A 20,881-nucleotide genomic window follows, 5' to 3' on the forward strand; every position below is an offset into this window, starting at 1 on the left:
GATTGCTGGAGATGACTAGGAGGAGTCAAAGAGGAGCGGAGGGCTTCCCTGGTGGCGCAGTGGTTGGGAATCTGCCTGCTAATGCAGGGGACGCAGGTTCGAGCCCTGGTCTGGGAGGATCCCACATGCCGCGGAGCGACTGGGCCCGTGAGCCACAACCACTGAGCCTGCGCGTCTGGAGCCTGTGCTCTGCAACAAGAGAGGCCGCGCACCGCGATGAAGAGTGGCCCCCGCTTGCCACAACTGGAGAAAGCCCTCACACAGAAACTAAGACCCAACACAGCCAAAAAAAAAATAAATAAATAATAATTTTTAAAAAAAGATATTAAAAAGAGGAGGGGGAGGGCAGGGCCAGAGGAGGCACTTGTCCCAAGTCCGCTGTTCACTTACTACTTCCGATTCTGTAGCAGCCTCCTGGTTGTGCTCAGTGGTGCATGTTCACCGACAGTACTGAGAGCGTCTGTGTTTTGGTCTCAGAACTTTGGGGCCTTTCATTCTCTGTCAGTATGTTTCTGCCCCACGTGAAGGTCATGTACAACTTGCCTCTGTCATCAACCCCTCTGGGGACTGATTAGTTAAGCTAATTAAGTTAAGTCAGTTAGTTAAGCTAAGTCATGGTGGCCCCCCGGGAAAACTGCAAGGACAGGAGCATTACCAAGCATTCCTGTCTGCGTGCGTTGGGAGTACAGGCCAAATCTTGCAAAGACCTTCTTCCAGTGGTCCTCCCCTCTCTGTCCACCTGTCCGTCCAAACCCTGTGTTGCGTGGGTGGGCCTGGGAGGGGGATCGAACCCTATGGCAATAACCAAGCTGCTAAACTGCTGAGCTGGTTTTAGTTGAACCGTGAGAGGGAGGTTTTCAGGCAGGTAGACAACATCCTGTTGTTCGGGCTCTCCTCTCTCTTTTTTGCACATCTGGCTGAAGTGGGAGGCGGGTGGCTGGCTCGTGTCGGTTGCGGCGGCGGCAGCAGCAGCAGCAGCGGCGGCATCTGCCCGCTACCGTCCCGCGCCTCGGTCCTCCCAAGAGTTCCCCAGGCCATGGATGCGGTGGCTGTGTATCACGGCAAAATCAGCCGGGAGACGGGGGAGAAGCTCCTGCTCGCCACGGGTCTGGACGGCAGCTATTTGCTGAGGGACAGCGAGAGCGTCCCGGGCGTGTACTGCCTGTGTGTTCTGTGAGTACGTGGTGGGAGCCTCCACTGCCCACCGCGCGGCCCCAGGCCCGGCCCAGGCCCCCCCCTGGGGGTTTCACGCCTGGGCCTCCTGCGGGTGCCCTTTGGGGTGGGGAAACGCAGTCTAGAATGCACCTTTGCTGCCAAAAGGGCTCCGGCTTCCGATTTCAGTTTTGACCTCTAATAGAGGCCAGCGAGGTGGAGGCCTGCGATGATGGTGGAGCAGCCAAATTGGGGGCCGCCAGCTCCTCAGGGAAGGAGAAGCCTCTCTCTCCAGCTCTCCTGAAATGGCTTTGGAGGTGCCTTCCCAAAGGAACGTCAAATTCAAGGAGAGGAGGAAGACTAAGAAACTGAATCTATTACTTTAAGACATCAATGCCAGTTAGGTCAGGACGCAGAGAGAGGGATGTTTCTGAATAAAACCACCTCTCTGGATCTACTTATTGAGTTTTCTTTAGAGCAGTTGGCAGGGGAGGGGGGTTTCAGAAATAGGGCCTTTCTTGATAAAAGCTTGGACTGACAATAGTCATAAAGGGCATGGAGGGAAAACACCCTTGTATGATTCAGTTTTGCTCTTTACCTAAGCATCTCTTAGTCTAACGCCCCGTTTTGAATCAGATGCACCTTCATCTTTGCTCCAGGGCTCCAGAGTCAGGCAGATCTGAGACCTAATCTTGTGCTGGTCTGATGCTGACTTTGGCAAGTTAACCTCTCAGCCCCTCAGTTTTCTTGTCCATAAAATGTAAATAATATTACTACCTACCTCATAGGAGTGTGAGGATTAAATGCCATAATGCAGGTAGAAAATTTAGCACTGGACCTGACACATACTAAATGTTCAGTAAAAGTAAGCTGTTGTTGTTGTTGTTGTTATTAGTATTATATTATTATTTTTTCAGTCCATTTCTTTTGGTACTCAGTATTATTATTATATTCTTTGTTTTTTTCAGTCTATATCTTTAAGTACTCACAGGGCATTTCTAAGGAAGTACCTAGCTCGATCACTCTTCGTTAGCAGGACAAAAACATCCACGGAAACACCAGCCCTGCACAGTTGCTTCTAGACAGAAACAAAATGAGGGAAAATGCTTGGTAGTAATTTCGGTGTCTGACGATACACTGCAAGGTTTTGAAGTTCCTTCTGGGTCATTGAAGAGAGATTGTATTGAGCCTAGTGTTAGAGGATTTTCATTGTTTATTGTGTTTTTTTAAACAGTCAAGACATGTTTGTGGCAACTCTCAGGCCACGCTAGATGCATTTGTTATAAAAGCTTCCAGGGCAATATGTGCAAGCTATTGAATCTCTTGGGCTCAGATCTTACGTTTTCTTTATATTATTGTTTTTCCCAAGTGGAAACTGGAGACGGTCAGTGAAAGCCAACTACTATTCCTAGGCTCTTTTCTTATCAAAAGAAGGTGGAGGAGTGAGTAGACTGGTGAAAGGGGCTTCTTTAGGGAAGCTGACAAAGGAGGTAATGGGCTCGTTAACCTAGAGGTAAAAAATAAGGTACAAAAGAAGCCTGGGAAGGGGTGGAAGAGCAGGGGACAGTGTGTGGCAGGATGCTCCGAAGACTTCAGACACACTGGCCTCTTCGTTGCTTCTCGAGCTTGCCAAGCTGCTCCCTGCTTAGCATCCTTGCACTTAACTATTCCTTCTGCCTCTTCCCTCAGAGAGGACTCCCTTGACCATCCTATCTAAAATAAGTGCCCTCTCCCTGTCCCAGTTACACTCTATCACTTTATTTTTCTTCAGGGAACTTTAAACTATCTGACATTGGCTTGTCTACTTACGTCTTGCTGAGCTTTCCTGCTAAAATGTAATCTCCGTGAGGACAGGGACATTGTCTCCCACACCAGGAACACAGCCTGGCACGTAACAGGCATTGTGAGGCACGCAATAGGTGCTCAATAAACGTTTTTGAATTAACGAATGAACTATCAAGACAAATACTGTTCTTTACTGCAGAAAGCTTTTGGGCTGATATCAGGAGGCCAGGGTGTGGACTCAGGGGAAATCACTCAACTTCTCTGGGTCTTGGTTTCCATATTTGTAAAACAGGAATAGTAATGTGTGTTCTACCTTCTGCATAAGATTACAGTTGGTAAAAGATGCAAGAGAGAAGGATAATCTTAGCCTTTTTCCCACGTAGGCCAGGACCACATAAGGTATTAATTTAGGCAGGTGGGAAATTCTCAAGTTAAGTTTTCACCCAAAGTAAATCTTGCATAAATGCAGTTTTTATGTTCTCCGTGCCAACCTCCTTATGAAGTAGCAGAAAATTGTCGGCAAATTGGGAGTCCCCCTAGCATATCTTTCGATGGGCACACTGAGGCCTCTGAGTCCTGGAGGGTGATGGCCAGACTGCTGCAGAGGAAAGACACAAGGATACATTGCCTTTTATGACAGTTTCTCAGCCTTTTTTGGGCCAAGGATCCCTTTTGATAAACATAAACATTTCATTTCCTCCTTTTTAGTACTACGCTGTAGTAACAAAATCAAATTTTATTTTGAAACAAACCACACACTCATTTTAAACCAAAACATCTATGGTTATGATATACAGCAGAAATAACAATGTAAATGGTGTCTCATATATATGAACAGCAAGGTATAGCTAACAAACATATATTTGACTGTAGGGTTCACTCAGAATAGTTTCTCAATCTGTCTTTTGTTTCTTCTCATTATCCAAGAAGGTTTGGTTGAGCTTCAGTTTCTGTATTTTTATTGTAGAAATAACACATTGCATATGCCTTTCGAACTGTACTTTAAACTATACTTGCTAACTAGGTTTGCTCCTTTCCCCAGTTCTGAACCCCCAATCATGGCCTTTAGGTAAGGCCTTTCCTTCTGTTCATTTTGGGAAATTGAATCTCATAAAGTATTAAAGAAATTTTCCATTTATAGGATTGCTCACCTTCATTTAAAGCGAGAAGTTTTTCTTCCAATTATTTTCAACAAGTAAATCTAGATTTTGGTATAAGTCTATTAAAAATAGTTCCTAAACACTTATTCATATTGTAGAAAGTTTTTTAAATGTAGATAATGGAAATGAGGGAAAATCATCTATAGTTTTATAACCTAAAGACAATTACTGTTGAAAATTAAGTGGTTTTTCTTCTGTATTTTAATAAAACAAATTGCTTTATAAACACATGTGCTCTTACACTATTGTATTCTGCTGCATTTTCCACTTAACGTGAAAAAAACACATTTATATATAATGTTCTTACAAATGATTTTAAAACATTATTTTTAATGATTTCATGATAGTCCAACCAGTCCAACTATATTTTCCTTAACCAGTCATCTATTTTTAGACATTTGAATCATTCCAGGTTTTTGCTATTATAAATTCTGTCATGATTCATATTTCAATCCATAAAGGTTTCCTTGTATTTATGATGACTTCCTTATAATTAATTTCAAGGTGTGCAATTTTTAGATCAGAAAACATGGACAGCTTAAGATTCTTGATGTATACATGATCACCAAATATTTTTTCCTAAATGGTTATTCCCGTTTATATATATGCTCACCAGTACTGCATGAAAGTGCCTGTCTCACCGCACCATCCCTAGAAGTGGGTATTCTTGTTAAAAAAAAAATTCTGCTTGAAATTTGGTGTCTCACTCTTTATTTCATATTTCTTTAGTGATTGAGTGTCTATATGGTTGGTAAACTTGTATTTCCTTGTTCATGAATTGACTCTTTGTGTACTTTGCCTATTTAACCATTTGGATCTTACTATTTTTCTTAACACATTATGAGTTTTTATATACTAATCCTTGATCTATTGAAAGTATCTCTTCTCAGTTTAGTGTTTGCCATTACTTTTCTTTGACACACAAAAAATTAACATTTTTAGTAGTCAAGTCCGTCACTCATTTTCTTTGTGTTTGACTTCCCCCTTTGCTTCCCAACTTAGAAAGTTCTTTGACCTGCAGAGATGTCATAAAACTTCACTTCAATTTTTGTTTTAAATTTATGGTTTGGTTAGTTTACACTTAACTCTTTAATTCCATTTGGAATTTTATTTTTATGTGGAGAAAGGATCTAATTTGATTTTGATTCTAAATAGCTAATAATTTATAAATAGAACTTCCATTCCTGATTGATTTATTAGCCTACTTTACTATACATTAAATTCTTACATATAACAGTTACTGTTTCGCAGTTATCTATTTGGCTCAATTCATCTATTTATTCTTGTACCACTAGCGCTATATATAGTATGATAATGTTTTAATACATTTAAAAAATTATTTGCTGTTCTTACTTGTTGGTTCTTCAAGATGAAATCTAGAATGATTTTGTTAAATTAAAAAAAATCCCATTGGGGTTACATTAAACTCATTAATAAGTTAAGGAGGAATTGTCATCTTTAAAGAATTTAGTCTTCCTATCCAAAAACCTGTTATGTTTCTCCATTTATTAATTTTTTCATTTACATCCATCAATAGAGGTTTGTAGTTTTCTTCCCATAGGTCTTGCATAGTTTTTGTTGTTTATTTCTAGTTATTGTGAGTATGAATGTATGTGTCTATTTTTTTGTTTCTATCATGAATGGAACCTTTTCCCACTATATTTTCTTTTGCAACAGGAAAGCTACTGACTTTATGGGTTTTTCTTGTATCCATCCAGTATACTAAATGTTCTTATTAATGCAAATAGTTTAAATTTAATATAATTTAATTTTACTCTTTTTGGTTTTCAAGGTATATCAAGTTTCTTTTCACTAAGGTACATGTGAGCCCTCACATTTCTCCCCTTTTCACCCCTAATGTAGACAGCCATTGAGAAAGTCCTAAATGCCCACTGGGATAGTTTGATGGTGATAAGAGAAAAACAAATTTAAAATATTTAAAATAATTACTTTGAAGAAATAGTTTATTTCTGTACATCCTCTGTACATATCTGAGTTTGCTACTTTTATCTGATGGAAGATTTGGAAGAAGAAATGCTATTATATTCTTTAGCCTCAAGGACACATAATGAAGTCATTTGACATATATGTCTTTAGATAAAAGGATAATTATCTTTTTGTCCTTTAAGATTTAAAGGATGACTGGGAATAAAGTGCCTATCAAACAATTGAACTGGAGAAATGGGGGAAGGAACAGTGACAAAATAAAACTCCAGCTTATCAGTTGTAATTGCAGGGAACAGAAGAATGAGAAATTATAAAACTGAGAGTTAGTTTTTGAATACAGTTGGATATGTGTGTTGGCGCCGCATTTATCTTCATGATAATTGAGGCCACTAGAATTACTTTGGATTATTTAAGTACAATCCATTAATGGCAGAGCAAGCCTGAAGGCCAGCCTAGGATTAAATGTGCAATACACAAACCACCAAATGGACAATTCACAGGCCAATAAATCAAGTGCTGACTCTGGTTGACAATGTAAAATTAAGTTGCAAGATTAGTCTGAAGATGTCATTTAGTTTAAAGCAAAAGGGAAGCCTAGGTTGACCTCTTTTGGGCTCTCCCCATCTTGTCTCTATGCTTTAACCCCTTCCTTTGCCCTTTCTCTCCGGTCGTAAGACCAAGCAGACTCCCTCCCTTTTTGAGAACTATGCTTTTGGATTCACCTTAAGATCAATTTGTTAACTCATTCCCTCTGATATAAGAGAGAGGCAGCATAGAAAGATGGTTAAGAGCCCATATCTTACAGCCAGACCCTCTGGGTGTGCATCTCAATTCTGGCCCTTAACCAGCTATTTTACCTTGAGCAAGTTACTTAAACTTTCTGTCTCAGGTTCCTCATCTGTGAAAAGGGTGACAGCAATAATAATACTACAGTACTTACCTCATAGGGTTGTTATGAGAATTATTGCATGAGTTAACATTTATAAAGTTAATATGTAGTAGGTATTTGTTAATATAAATAAAAGCTCCATAAATAATTGTGAGACAAAGTTAGACCATTGTATGAGTACATAAATAAAACGTTCTGTGGCACTTCAAGGGAAGAAGAGATTATATTTATTGTCATGACTCATCGAAACTGGTATTACATAGTTTTACCATCAAACTTGAAGCTGAGTGACTTTTGATGGTTCTGAAAATTCAAATTCACTCTGAAAGAATGAAGATTGGGCCATATGAAATTCGAAAACCTCTTGGATCAGAGTGGCTTTCTATAGGATACCATTCCTCTGGGTATAAAAGCTCTGAAATATTTGTTAAAAAAACAGTCACATTATAATTGTGCCTTGAATTTTTCATGTAACATTCGTTTGTATAGACATAGACAGCCTGGGCACTAGCTTGCTTTATTTGTGGTGTCATGAAGAAGTCAGATGTACCTAAACCTTTTCTTTTGCGTAGTCCTTGAAGTGGTATAAAGAAGGAATTGATGTGGTTTTGTCAATTGTAAAGCAAGATCTGTCCCCAACGCTGACCCTTTGAGAAAAGAAAAAATAAGTCAGGTTGCTTTCTTCTTGTCTCTTTCTAACCAGAACACATTTTTAAGAGTTGGGGACAGCTTTTGAAAAAATAAAGGCAAATTTTAATATTAGCAGGGACTGAATCAGCACATGCTTTGTAGTCATTAAAATGCAAAATATTTGTTTTTTTTAAGAAATTAATTTTTTAAGAAAATTAATTAATGGCAACAACAACAACAAAAACCTCTATTGTTTTCTACCAATTATTTATTTTCTAGATTTTTTCATGATAAATTTAAAATTCCAGGCTTATCATCAAGTGTGACAAAAGGTTTGATGGAGGAAGGAAGTTAAAATTACACTACATTCTTGGTTTGTCTATATTAATGGGGAGTCAGAGGAAGAATAATCCTAAAAGGGATGTAACAGGTTTTAAAGATGAATGATATTTTTCTGATTTGTGATTTGCTTAGGCTAGATTTGTAAAGCTCCAAATTGTAATTTAACTTCTGTTTCTTTAAAAAAATGTTGTTAGTCACTTGTATAACTTTATAAGGGAAATTACAAGACTTCCCTGGCGGTCCAGTGGTTAAGACTCCGTGCTTCCACTGCAGGGGGCACGGGTTCAATCCCTGGTCGGGGAACTAATATCCTGAATGCCGTGGCGCAGCCAAAAGAAAAAAAAATGGAAAATTAATATGCAAGGATGCATTTATATTAGTTTAAATTTACTTCTAGTTTATATACATATGGGGATAGTTTTGAACAGTAATCAGAGTGGCGGCTCTCCTTGTGTCCACTTTTTTCACATACCATCATTTTATATCAACATGGTCCAGGTGTTTAAAATTTTTTGAAAAACATAGCTCTCTAATAACTTTGAACTTTGGTATAGTTTTGAACCATTCTTTCTGCTGCCATTTCCTTATTTTGAGTAACATTCCTTAGGTTAATTCCATTTTTCATTATTAAAATAGAACTACTATGAAAATCTTTGTCAAATTGCTTTTTCCATTTGATTCCTTAGAGTGTATGAAGATAAAGAAGGTCATTAGGTAAAAATACGCACAGTTTTATGGCTCTTGTTATAATTTGTCAATTTATTTCCTAAAAGAGTGATTTTTCAGTGGACAGGGAGAGAGTATGTGTAGTTTGGAAAAAAACATAATCAATATTTTCATTTACTTTTGTATTATAGAATTATTGTTTCATAATACAAGCTACAGAAAACAAAACTATGAAATCTTGTTGGGGAAGAGGGAGTAAAAAGTTCAGAAACACTGTTCTGTGAAGACCAAAAGCATTGAAAAAGCTTCAGCTTATATTTAAATAAAATTTCATTCTTAAAACATAGACTAAAAAAAAAATTGAGTGACTATGGGGGTGGTGAAAGAAGCCAGCTTGACTTTGGAGAAATTGCCATCAATATTCCCAATGAGTTGTGAGCATTTTCCATGCATTTTAATCAATCCTTTTGTAACTTTAATGTTCCTACAAATCATCTGGAAATCTTGTTAAAACGCAGATTCTGACTCAGCAGTTCTGGAGTGGGGTCTGAGATTCTACATTTCTAGCAAGGTCCCAGGTGAAGCACTGTTATTACCCTGGGAACATAATTTGAATCGCACTGTTTTAAATCTCTTCCATCAGTGATATATGAGAGTATATCAACGAGAGTTGGCTACAGGGGATCTTTGGTCAGTGACTTCAGCAACTTGGAAGTGGAAGAGATGGACTGCTGGCTTGTTTGAGGGGTGAAACAATTTTGCTCATTCAGAAATTTGAGGAGTTGGGGAGTAGGAGATTGTTAAAATTGGATGGGTTAATCACAAGGAGTTTTATGTGCCACTAGCACCAGGTTGTTCAAGACTGAAGGAGGTAAGGACTTTTGAAGTGGTACTCAGGTTCCTGCTGCTTAACTGAAAGTGCGATAAGATCAGATTCGTTAGGAAATCATTTTCAAAACAGACTCATTTATTTTGACTAAATGAGGCTGAATGGTAGTAGGGAGATAGAGTCATTGTATCTTTTAGAAACCCACTGTTTGAGAAAGTGGAAAACTGGTTGCCTATGATTTTGTTTGCATTGTTGCTGAAATTTTAAATAATGCATTTCCACAACACCTTTAATGATACTGAATTATTGCCATTAATCTCTTCCCATAGGGAAAATGGAACTAAAGGCCTATGCTATTTCCCTGCTCCTACCTCCATTTTGCTGTGTGACTTTTTTCTTTTCTTTTCTTTTTTTGGCACCTTGTGGGTCTTAGTTCCCCGACCAGGGATTGAACCCGGGCCTTGGCAGTGAAAGCACCAAGTCCTAACCACTGGACTGCCAGGGAATTCCCTGCTGTGCGACTTTAAGAAAACCACTTAAACCCTTATGTTTGGAGTTCCCATGGTGAAAAATGGAAATCAAAGCTCTTGCTTTGTTCCCTGTAGTGTACTTACTGAAATCAGTGAGGTACATTTCAATTGCTTAAAAAAACAAAAGACTTTACAATGTAATATTTTATATTTATTTAGCATATTATATATGGTAAAAAGTATACTATATGCATATATCAAGCTATTTCATATATGATCTAAATATTCTGGCAAACCTTTATAACAAAAATGAAACATTTCCTGTAATTGCACCAGCAAATTAAATTGACCCTTTTTTGGGTTTCACAAATTGAATGAACCTGATTAGAGTGTTTTAGACCTAATTTTTTCATCCTTTAGGTAATAGTACTGATGGATAGTGATTAAAAATATAGTAATTTAATCCACATAAAGACTTTTAGTTCTATAGGGGATTAATGGTAAGTGAGGTCAGTTACTCAAGCTTGACCCTGTTTGAGATACTTTAGGTTCTTTTAGGTTTAAACACATTTAATTTTACCAGACTTTAGCATGTATTTTTTTTTCTTTTTTTAAAAAAATTTCTTGGCTGCGCCATGCTGCATACAGGATCTTAGTTCCCCAACCAGGGATGGAACCTGCACCCCCTGTATTGGAAGCGTGGAGTCAACTACTGGACTGCCAGGGAAGTCCCAGCATGTATATAATCAAAGATATATTTTGACCCAAACTTGTGCCAAAGAATAGCAATCAGAAAATGTCTGAAATAAAAGTCTGTGAAGATTCAGATTCATAATTTCAAGTAATTCAGCATAAAGTTTACCATACTTTTCTAGGAAGCAAAGGTTTGTTAGGCAAGTTAAGTAGCAGTACCATAGATACTAAAATATAATAAATAATCTATATCCATTACAGTGTGGGGATCAAAAGCCAGAGCTCTAGAGTCAAAGAAGCCTGATTTAAATCCCATCTTTGATGCTTGATTTGTAGTGTGGCTTTGGTTACTTAACTTCTCAAAGTCTCAGTTTTCTCATCTATAAAATCAGTTTCACAATCTAAAGTTTATAGGATTACTATGGGGCCCAAAAGAGATAATGCATGTGCTGTGGGCTGAATTGTGTCCTTGTCAAATTCATGTATTGAAGCCCTAACTCCCAATGTGGATGTACTTGGAAATAGGGCCTTTAGGAGGTAATTTAGGTTAAATGAGATCATAAGGGTGGGTCCCTAATCCAATAGCGTTCTGGCCTTATGAGAAGAGAGAGAGCACCCTCTCTCAATGAATGCACACAAAGAAAAGGTCATGTGCGCACACAGCAAGAAGGTGGCTATCTACAAGCCAAGAGAAGAGGCCTTGGAATGAAACCTATGTTGCTGGCACCTTGATCTTGGACTTCCAGCTCCAGAACTGTGAAAAAATAAATTTCTTTTGTTTAAGCCACCCAGCCTATGGTATTTTGTTATGGCAGCCTGAGCAGACTAGTACAGATTTTGGTATTGAGAAGTACAGTGCTGTTGTAACAAACACCTAAAAATGTGAAAGTGGCTTTGGAACTGGGTCATGGGTAGAGGCTAGAGGATTTTGGAGATGCATGCTAGAAAAAGCCTACCAATACTGTGAACACAGTATTGGTAGAACGATGGATGTTAAAGGTCATTCTGATGAGGTCTCAGATGGAAATGAGGAACGTGTTGTTGGAAACTAAAGGAAAAGCCATCCTTAATTATAAATGGCAAAGAACTTGGCTGAACTGTGTTCCAGTATTTTGTGGAAGGTAGAACTTGCAAAGTGGATATTTAGCTGGAGAGATTTCTAAGCAAGGTGTTGAAGGAATAGCTTGGTTCCTCCTGACTACTTATAATAAAATGCAAAAGGAGAGACATGAATTGAAGAAGGAATTGTTAAGCAAAAAGAAACCCGAATACAAAGATGTGGAAAATTCTCAGCCTACTCATATGGCAAAAAATGAGGAAACTTGGTCTGGAGAGAATACCAAGGGAGTGGCTGGATAATCACTCCTTAAGGAGATTACCCATGATGCTAACTAGTCATCTCAACAGAAGCCAGGAATAGAGTTTGGACCAAAGTATCAGAGACACTGTCAGTTTGGACCAAGGGGAACAGGACAGGACAATAGTGCAATTTGGCTGCAAACATGCTTTATCTTTCAAGAAAATGGAAAAATGATCCTGAAGTTGTTTCAGAGATCATCAGGGTTACCACTCCCACCACAGGCCCAGAGTGCCTAAGCCCAGGTGGGCAAGGCTGCTTCCACCTAGATTTCAAAGGTGGGATCAGCTGCCCAACAGAGCCAAGTGGGTGAGGCTGCCCCTGCAGAGCCATGGGGGTGACAGTGCCACCCAGTGGGCCTGAAGGGCAGAGCATCAATCCAAAAAGGATTATTCTCAAGCATTAAGATCTCATGGAATTTGCCTTATGAGATTTCGGACATTTTTGGGACCTGTCACCCCTTTTCCCCTTCCGATATCTCCCTTTTGGAATGGGACTATCTGTCCTATGCTTGTCTTCCTGTATTTTGGAAGCACATGACTTGTCTGGTTTCACAGGTTCACAGCTGGAGAAGAATTTTGCCTCAGCAGCAGTCATATCCCCAAGTCTCACCTGTATCTCATTAGATGATCTTTAGAAGAGACTTTGGACTTTATTTAGACTTCAGAGTTGATGCTGGAATGTGTTTAAGACTTTTAAGGCTGTTGGGATGGAATGAATGTATTCTGTATGTGAGAAGGATGTGAATTTGGAGGTACCAGTGTTGGAATGCTATGGATTGAATCATGTACCCTCTCCCCCCATATTCATATGTTGAAGCTCAACCCCCAATATGGCTGTATTTGGAGATAGGCCTTTAGGATGTAATTAAGGTTAAACGAGGTTGTAAGGCTGGGGCCCCAATCCAATAGGACTGGTGGACTTATAAGAAGAGAGATCTCTCTCTTCACACATACACACATACAAAGAAAAGGTCATGTGAACACAGCTAAAAGGTGGCTGCCTACAAGCCAAGAGTAGAGGCCTCAGAATAAAACCTATGTTACTGTCACCTTGACCTTGGATTTCCAGCCTCCAGGGCTGTGAGAAAATAAATTTCTTTTGTTTAAGCCACACAGACTGGTATTTTGCTATGGCAGCCTGAGCAAACTAATACAACATGTAAAACTCTTGGCATGTAGTAGAAATCAACTATACAGATATACAATATGCATACACAGTGAATAATGGGGGAAAACGTTTACCCCATCTAAAAGGACAAGCTGATTTCAAGTACTTTAGCAGGACTCCTTTTTAATCCAAATTACTATTAGTACTATATTATAATGTATTATAAAGTTATATAGTAATAGTAATATCATAGGAATATACCACATTTATTATATTTATAATTAATATTATTATTATTATTAACTTAAGTGGGCCTGATAGTACCTTATCCCCAGTGAAATGTTTTCACCTTAAGGCTCTGTATGTACTCAAATAATAATATTACTATGCTTTGTTGAATCTGTTTAATAATTCATAATTTTTACCAATTACAACAGGTCTCCAGTTTCTTTCTGTCCCAACAGTCTCTCACCTTGACAAATCCTTAGAAGTGTGAGCTCCCTCGTTTGAAAAAAAATGAAAAGATAAAGAAGGCTTACTAGAAACTGTGATTAGCTAGATATAATAGGCAAGCAAGTTAGATTCCACAGGCTTTTCTTTCTATGAATGCAGTGGTGCAATATACGTGTGTCCCAGTATATGTATCATTTATACGTAATAGTTAAAGCTCAAATTTAGAGCATCCATTGTTCTTTTGGAATTTTTCAGTAATGGAAGTTTATTCTTTCACAGGTATCAAGGTTACATTTATACATACCGAGTGTCCCAGACAGAAACAGGTTCTTGGAGTGCTGAGGTATAGCTCTTTTATTTATTTTTGCTTCTGGGGGTATCAGGGAGGTATTTGAAATTTAGACTGCTTTTATAAAAGAGCTGTCAAATCCTACATTCCCAAAATATTCATCAGATTCAAATCACTAAAGCTCCAATCCAATATTGTTCATGGATCATTAAGAAGCCTTTAGAGAATTTTGGTCCCAGTTCTGTTCAGCCACCACTGTATGGAGTGGTCTCACTTTGGGGAAAAGATAACAAAGTTAAAGGATTGTGTCAAACTTTTAGTGCCTATGTGAAATTTTAGAAAGCGTATCAAAAATATATAAAAAAATCAAATCGACAATTATTTACCAAATGATACTAATGCAAGTGTTGGTTCTATGGGGGATGAAACAACATGACTCCTGTTTTCTAAGAGCCTATAAAACCCTTGAGAGATACAACATGAATTAAATAGCAATGTGAGAGCCTGGCATTTGCTGTCAGGTGGATGTGTGTTCCAGGTCTTATCCACCCCCAACCCCTTTCTGAGAGGTCTATGACCTTGGGTAGGTTACCTAATTTTTCTTTGAACCAGTATCTTCATCTGTAAAATAAGCCTAAAAATAGTCCCTTACTCATAGGGCTCATTTTGAAGATTAAATGAGATAATGCATATAAAGAAAGCTCTTAGCCACAGGACTAGCAAGCAAGCCCTCAAACATGGGAACTCACCCAAGTTGCTGAACAATATGATTGTATATAGTCAAGTGCTATCTAGCACAAGCATTTGAAGAATAGAGGATTTTCCAAGTATTAGGGTAATCAAGGCTGCTCTTCTGTGGAGGCGGGACTCCCAGCTTAGCCATATGGGAAGGACAAGGATAGGTAGAAAAGAGAGAGAGGGAACATTCCAGTGACTTTTAAGCTATGTTCCGCAAAATCCTAAGGTTCTTTCATCTGAGTGCCTTGGAGTTAGTTGCCCAGGGGGTTACAGAAGGATAGGAGGATGTGTGGGTATGCTTTGGGTCCCCAATTTGTCTTTAATCTGAGCAGTCCCTTTTATTTTGCTTATCAACTGGGGCTCTGAGAAAGATTTCATTAGAAAAATGGGTTCTGATGGCTTTGAAAACATTTGAAAGTCACAGTACCATTGCAAGAAATGCCTGTAGAGTGAATCTCTTTCCACGTACCAGGGTAGTATCAATATACTACCATGCTAGCAAAGTAGAGGTCTCTACAATGGAAACTTCTGACTTCAAATGCTTTCTCTGATTTCTGACTCTTTATAAAAACAGTCCGTCTTTATAATGAAAGCACTTCATTATGAGCTGTTTGAAAACGTAAATGCTAATATCAACCTCTATTAATAACTCAATCAATCTATGCATTTAAGAAACTCTGAAGTCTAGACTTAAAAAAAAAGTAAAATAGCTCTAACCTTTACAGATGCACCGGTGAACTAGAAAGCACAAATTGCAGACTACAAATGTTTGGAACTACTGAGATGAATTAGGGCAAGTTTTCAAACACATTGTTGCTTTATATCAGGATAATTGATGCTACCATTCTAATTAGAGGAAAAGCAGTACTATTTCTAATCAAAACTGTTTATACCCGTTTATTTTTAAAAGTTCTCTGCATCACTGCAGAGATGATTGAATAGGAAATTAAATTTCATTTATTATGAGGAATAGTAGTGTATGATATATACATATATAGTTGTATATAATTTGACCAGAAATAGCCCTTCTCCCTAGAGAAGTAGCCTTCAGCTGCTGAAGAATATTCTTTATGGAAAGGATCTTAAATTGGTAGGGCTTAGGTAACGTTTTCTTTAAACTTGTTTTCTTCCATTTCAAGTATAACATCATATGCAGATTGTTACATGTTTGTGATCATGTTAGGGAAGAAAGGGCTTATTGAACACAAATGCTCTCTCATTCTGTTGTCTGGTCTGACCCGTTTATCTAATAATATTGTAATTATCTGCACCAAGAGAGCAGAAGATTGGCATGTTTTCTCCAAAGGGAAAACAGTTTAAAAAAAAAAACTCTTTAGATTTATTTTTGAAATGCATATTGCATTTTTTCTATCTACTAAATTTGCCTTCTAGTTATGTTTTCCTATGGTGAATATTAAACTAGTGTGTATTCTCAGAGCTTATATCACCTGACTGGAAGAAATTTCTCTAGAGCATATTGAAGACCAGCTGTGATCCAAAGCATGTTTCCATGGATAACTAAGAGATGACAGTATGGGAAATGTGCAAATTTGAACAATAGCTGAGTTCAGTGACAGGATGGGAGATGTCAGTGGTACAATTCTTGTGGTAAATGTATTTTCAAAATGGGGTAAATAACAGATATTTATATTGCTCTCTGGAACAATGCTTTAGTTTGCCACACTGCGGGAAAAATCTTGACAGTAGCACTAAATTTTCTGTGCAAAGATTGTGCTAGAAATCTAGGTGTGTCTGCAGTTTGTTTCAAAGAGTGGAGTGAAATTGAACCCTGGATCCACTGAACTACGAAAGACAAATATTATGTGATTTTCTAGCTTTAGGTAGACTTTTAGGTTTTATCATTGCCTAGTATATTAATTTATCTCATGTGACTCAGGCTAAAATTTTGCCAAATTGTTAATTCAGAGAATTCCACATACAGTCACCTATCATTTATTAATATGTTCATTGTCTGCGGTACATTGTAAAAAATGTACTAACATCCCCCTGCTGACTTCAGTGCTTTTGGGCTTTTCTGGATATTTGATCATCAGTAGATCAGTGGATGTTAAATAATTTTACTTATTGACCTAAGCAAAGCACTATAAATTCAGTCAGTTATTCGCCAATGCGACATTGCATGCCAAATTCAAATTGCTTTTTTACATTCAGTGCTATTATTCCTCTCCGTTAGCATGGAGAATCAAGTGTTAACTGCATACAAATCCTCATAAAAAAGATGCTTCTGTTGATAAATGGTTTTACAAGCCACAAGAACAGGTAAAAAGATGTGTGGTTTGAAATCTTTCCACACCGGGGGAGTGGATTAGTTTCTCTTCTGGTTGGTGACTCTAACTTCACTAGAACCTGTTTGGTCTCTAATCTGCCTAATCTGAAAGGCAAGAGACTGGGTCCTGGGGTCTAGAGCCAGTTCTGCCTCTGGTTATCTGTGTGACCTTGGGCAAGCTGAATTATCTCTTTGTATTTCCATGTTCTTATCTGTCAAATGGGAGTAGCCAAATCAGCCAATAACTGCCAAGAGATGGGAAAGTGCTTTGAAAATGAAAAAGTACTCTAAGGAAGATATAAGAAGGTTATTTTGTGCCTATGGCCTGCCTTTGACATTTGGAGATTCTATCCTGGAGCCAAAGAACTGTTTGGACCCCTGTAAGAATGGCCATATTATTTTGGATGAGGTCTCAATAGAGTTCTGGGAAGATGTTTTGACTGTAAGGTTGGAGCTGAGTGGGAGAGTATTCTGTATCTACTTAGTAGCTGTGTGAGCCTATGAGCGGCACTAATTTAAAGCTACAAAGAACTTTTTCAGTGTTTTCAATGAAAAACTCTTTACCCCAGTGTAGGAAATGACCAAGAGTTATAGTGGACAGCGTGCTGCCTTTAGCATTTTGTCTAGCTGACAGACGTCTGTATGCCAGCCTTCATGTTTTCTCATTAAATGCTAACAAACAAATAGCTCCCACCTCAAAAACTTTCTAGATGGAATAACTGAAAAACAGCTTTCTAAAATAACTGGTCATTGTCCAATTGCTTATAGCAATACTATTTTATTTCATGTAAAATGGCAGTTTTGAGCTGATGCTTAAAGCTTGGCTCATAAGCTTTTGCAGGAAATTGCTGTTGATTTCAAGTAGTGTCTTTACAAGAGAATTGATGTCAGGAGAGGAGTACATTTTAATAGTCACTTGCAAATAATGATCCCTTCAAAACCAAACAAATAAATAAATAAATAAAGGTGACCTTAGTCTTTCATTTTCGTGTCATAGAGAAAACCTCGTCACAGTGAAGTGTTGACACAAAGAGCAATTTGGGGGAGGATAGGGAAGTTTCCCAAGGAGGACAAAATTTAATGTGTAGGATGAGGCAGGACATATCGTGAAGTGAAAGAGTGTGAGGACTAACTAGCCCTGCATTGTGTGCCTCATAGCAGCCAATTTTTAATTTCCTGTGTAGCATTTGTTTGTTTGCTTCTTTTTTTTGGTTCTTTAGGCTTTTTATTAATGACCTGTAGGATCTGTGTTTTTTCTCTGTTTAACTGCATCCTCTCTGTTGGTGAATTCATTGTGGGTAATGGCCTGTATACCCTTAGAGGTTCGGGATGTATGATGGGTAGCAGGCAGGAAGGGCAGGGCGATGAGCAGGAGCTCGTGCAAACTAATACCACCCTCGGGAGAGCTGAAATGACAGCTCGTTTGCTCCTCTTGCAGGGAAATTCAGCCAACCAAAGTAAGCTCTTCTAGAATATTGTTTTTCCTTCTTCCTTATGTTTTCAAATATTTGAACAAGTTACACAAATGTTACCTCTCTAAGCATCCCTTGCACATTTTGTAGGCCCTTTTTGTATCATTATGAGGTAGATGAATAATCTGCTTGGCCTTTTATTTTCCAGACAGCACCTGGGGTACATAAAAGATTTTTCCGGAAAATAAAAAATCTCATTTCAGCATTTCAGAAGCCAGATCAAGGTATTGTAATACCTTTGCAGTATCCAGTTGAGAAGAAGCCCTCAGCTAGAAGTACACAAGGTGCTACAGGTATGGTTTACTGTTTATTTTTGACAGGTTTGGAAGCTTAGGGCTATGAGTCACCCTAGTCAGAAACATATAGTTATAGAAAAATGCAATGAGAAAGAAGATGGAGCCAGCAGCCCCAGTGAGAGGGGGCTATTCACATGCTATGATTTCCACATGCTATACTATAAACTTTTAATAAAACTCTGCAAAAATATAAAAAATTCTATGAGCCCACGACATTTTAATCTCTTATCCCGTCTTGTTTTCCCCAGCCTGTTTTGTCGCTCCATGAGTACCATTTCACTTCACTAATTCAGACACAAATAATTTGAAAGACGGGACAATTCAGAGAACATCTGGACTTGTCCTTGCTTATTATCAGACAGTGTTTTCCCTTCAGGGATGGAAAGGCTAATGTTAGCTTGGTCCACGTGATCCCAATTTCTGAATTTGTGGTGCTTGAATTAATAAAATTTTATTGTAGCAAAGGAAAGGAAGTTAGTAGTCTTTATTTTTCCACTAGCGCAAATTGTTACATCTCCTGAGCAAAGCTATTTTAGTGGACGTGTCAAGCTAATCACCGAACACTAGCCAATGTCCTCAGCTGTCAGATTTGTGATAGGTGATATCTATTGAAAGGGGTTAATCATCTGTCTGGAGTAAGAGGATACGCGTTGATTGAAACAATAAACATTTATGATAAAATAAAATGAGTTGTTATTTCCTTTTTTGACAGGGACCCAGGCTCAGGCATAAACTGACAATTAGACTCAGACTCAAGTGGTGAATTAAATTAATGAGTAGTTAGCTTTTTTAAAAGAATTGTAAATAGAATTCCAATTTACAAATTGGCTCAGTATTCCATTCTCTATAACAGTTTTAAATACTAGTTGCTTGAGGTATATCATTGGCTTGTATCTTTGTGAACTTTATGCAGTTGGAAATTTTATGTTTGAGTTAACCTGTAATTTTAATAGCTTGTAAGTTTATCTCTTCTTGACGTTTGTTATTATTTTTCTTTAGGGAGAAGAGAAGATCCTGATGTCTTCCTGAAAGCACCATGAAGAAAAATAAAACACACCTTGTACTTTATTTTCAGTAATTTAAATATATGCTAAGTCTTATATATAATAGATAATATAGTTCAGTGAGCTACAAAAGTATTTCTAAAACCATCATAGTCCTGTAATGGAAGCATCTAGCATGATGTTAAAGCTGAAATGGACTTTTCGGATAATGAGGAGCTTTGAAATGAGGATTGGGGAGAAATAATTCCACAGGTTATTTTCAGTTATTGTATTTACAAATGGGAAATGATTTAAAACATAATGATACTTTATAAAAGATTAATGTCAATTCTTGCCAAATATAAATAAAAATAATCCTCAGTTTTTCTCAAAAGCACCATTTTTAGTGAAATATTATTTGATAGCTACTGATTTTAAAATGTCTTGCTTGATTATATGGCAGGAAGCTGGTTCGTGTCCCTCGTCTTTGTCACGTGCGGTTCTACCTTAGGTGTTATGCTCTCCAATAGCTATAGTGTTATAGGCTCTCTGGGGATATATGAAGCTGTGCACTGTGTGCTAAAAACAAGTACTAGATAGAGAGTGAAGAATTTCTGTTTAATTCTGAAAGCAACCTTCTTGCCTAGTGTTCTGATGTTGGACAGTAAAATCCACGGACTAATCTGTAGTTTAAAATTCCCGTAATTTAAAATATGCTCTAAATGTTTATTATATTTGATGCTACAGGATTTGAAATTATATTACAAATCTGATGAAGTGGACTTTTCTTCTTTTCATTTACCTCTGCCCCAGTAGTTGCCACTCCATGTAAAAACAGCAGCTGCGGCTCATCAGCTGTGGCTCATGAGTAGCTGATTTACAAGCAGTCTCCCTATCAGGTGGCCCTACAAGACCATTGGAAGCTTACAGGTTACATTAAGTTTTAACAATTCCAAGTAATTGTAACCTAAGTGAGAGCCAAGATTTTAGGCAGTGATGGGTATTGGTATTTTCTTCTCACATTTATATTTTCATGACTCTTACAATTCAATTATATGTCAAGTTGCTTCAGGCCTCATAGAATTCATTCACTCAGCAAACACAATAGGCACTGGGGTAGAGAAGTAAAAACACCTGGCCTCCACGCTCAGGTAGCCCCCTGCCTAGTTGGACAAGAAAACAATAGCAATAAAAGACAATAAAAGAAAATAACAATAAAAGACAGGAAAATAACAATAAAAGGTGATAAGTACATGGTAAGTGAGGGTCCCAACATGTAAGTAGATCTGTCTTTTTTTTTAAAGGTTCTACTCCATTTATAGTTATTATAAAA

At 37.9% G+C, this 20,881-nt stretch overlaps 1 protein-coding gene across 1 annotated transcript; it reads left to right on the plus strand.

Moving 5' to 3' along the window:
- The first annotated feature begins 944 nt into the window (after window positions 1–944).
- SH2D1A (SH2 domain containing 1A) lies at window positions 945–19,945 on the plus strand. Its single transcript, XM_036840113.1, has 4 exons — window positions 945–1,173; window positions 13,763–13,826; window positions 18,418–18,562; window positions 19,565–19,945. The coding sequence occupies exons 1-4, from the start codon at window positions 1,037–1,039 to the stop codon at window positions 19,603–19,605; spliced, it is 387 nt and encodes a 128-aa protein (XP_036696008.1). The 5' UTR covers window positions 945–1,036; the 3' UTR covers window positions 19,606–19,945.
- The last annotated feature ends 936 nt before the right edge of the window (window positions 19,946–20,881 follow it).

The sequence above is a fragment of the Balaenoptera musculus genome, chromosome X, assembly GCF_009873245.2.
Source record: "Balaenoptera musculus isolate JJ_BM4_2016_0621 chromosome X, mBalMus1.pri.v3, whole genome shotgun sequence".
NCBI classification, from domain to species: Eukaryota; Metazoa; Chordata; class Mammalia; order Artiodactyla; family Balaenopteridae; genus Balaenoptera; species Balaenoptera musculus.

What these genes read in the sequence shown, in the direction of transcription:
- SH2D1A (XM_036840113.1), top strand. Translation starts at nt 1,037, where the DNA reads ATGGATGCGGTGGCTGTGTATCACGGCAAAATCAGCCGGGAGACGGGG. An exon ending in CAGGTTCTTGGAGTGCTGAG is followed by an intron (nt 13,827 to 18,417) that starts GTATAGCTCTTT and finishes TTTATTTTCCAG; the next exon opens with ACAGCACCTGGGGTACATAA. An exon ending in AAGTACACAAGGTGCTACAG is followed by an intron (nt 18,563 to 19,564) that starts GTATGGTTTACT and finishes ATTTTTCTTTAG; the next exon opens with GGAGAAGAGAAGATCCTGAT.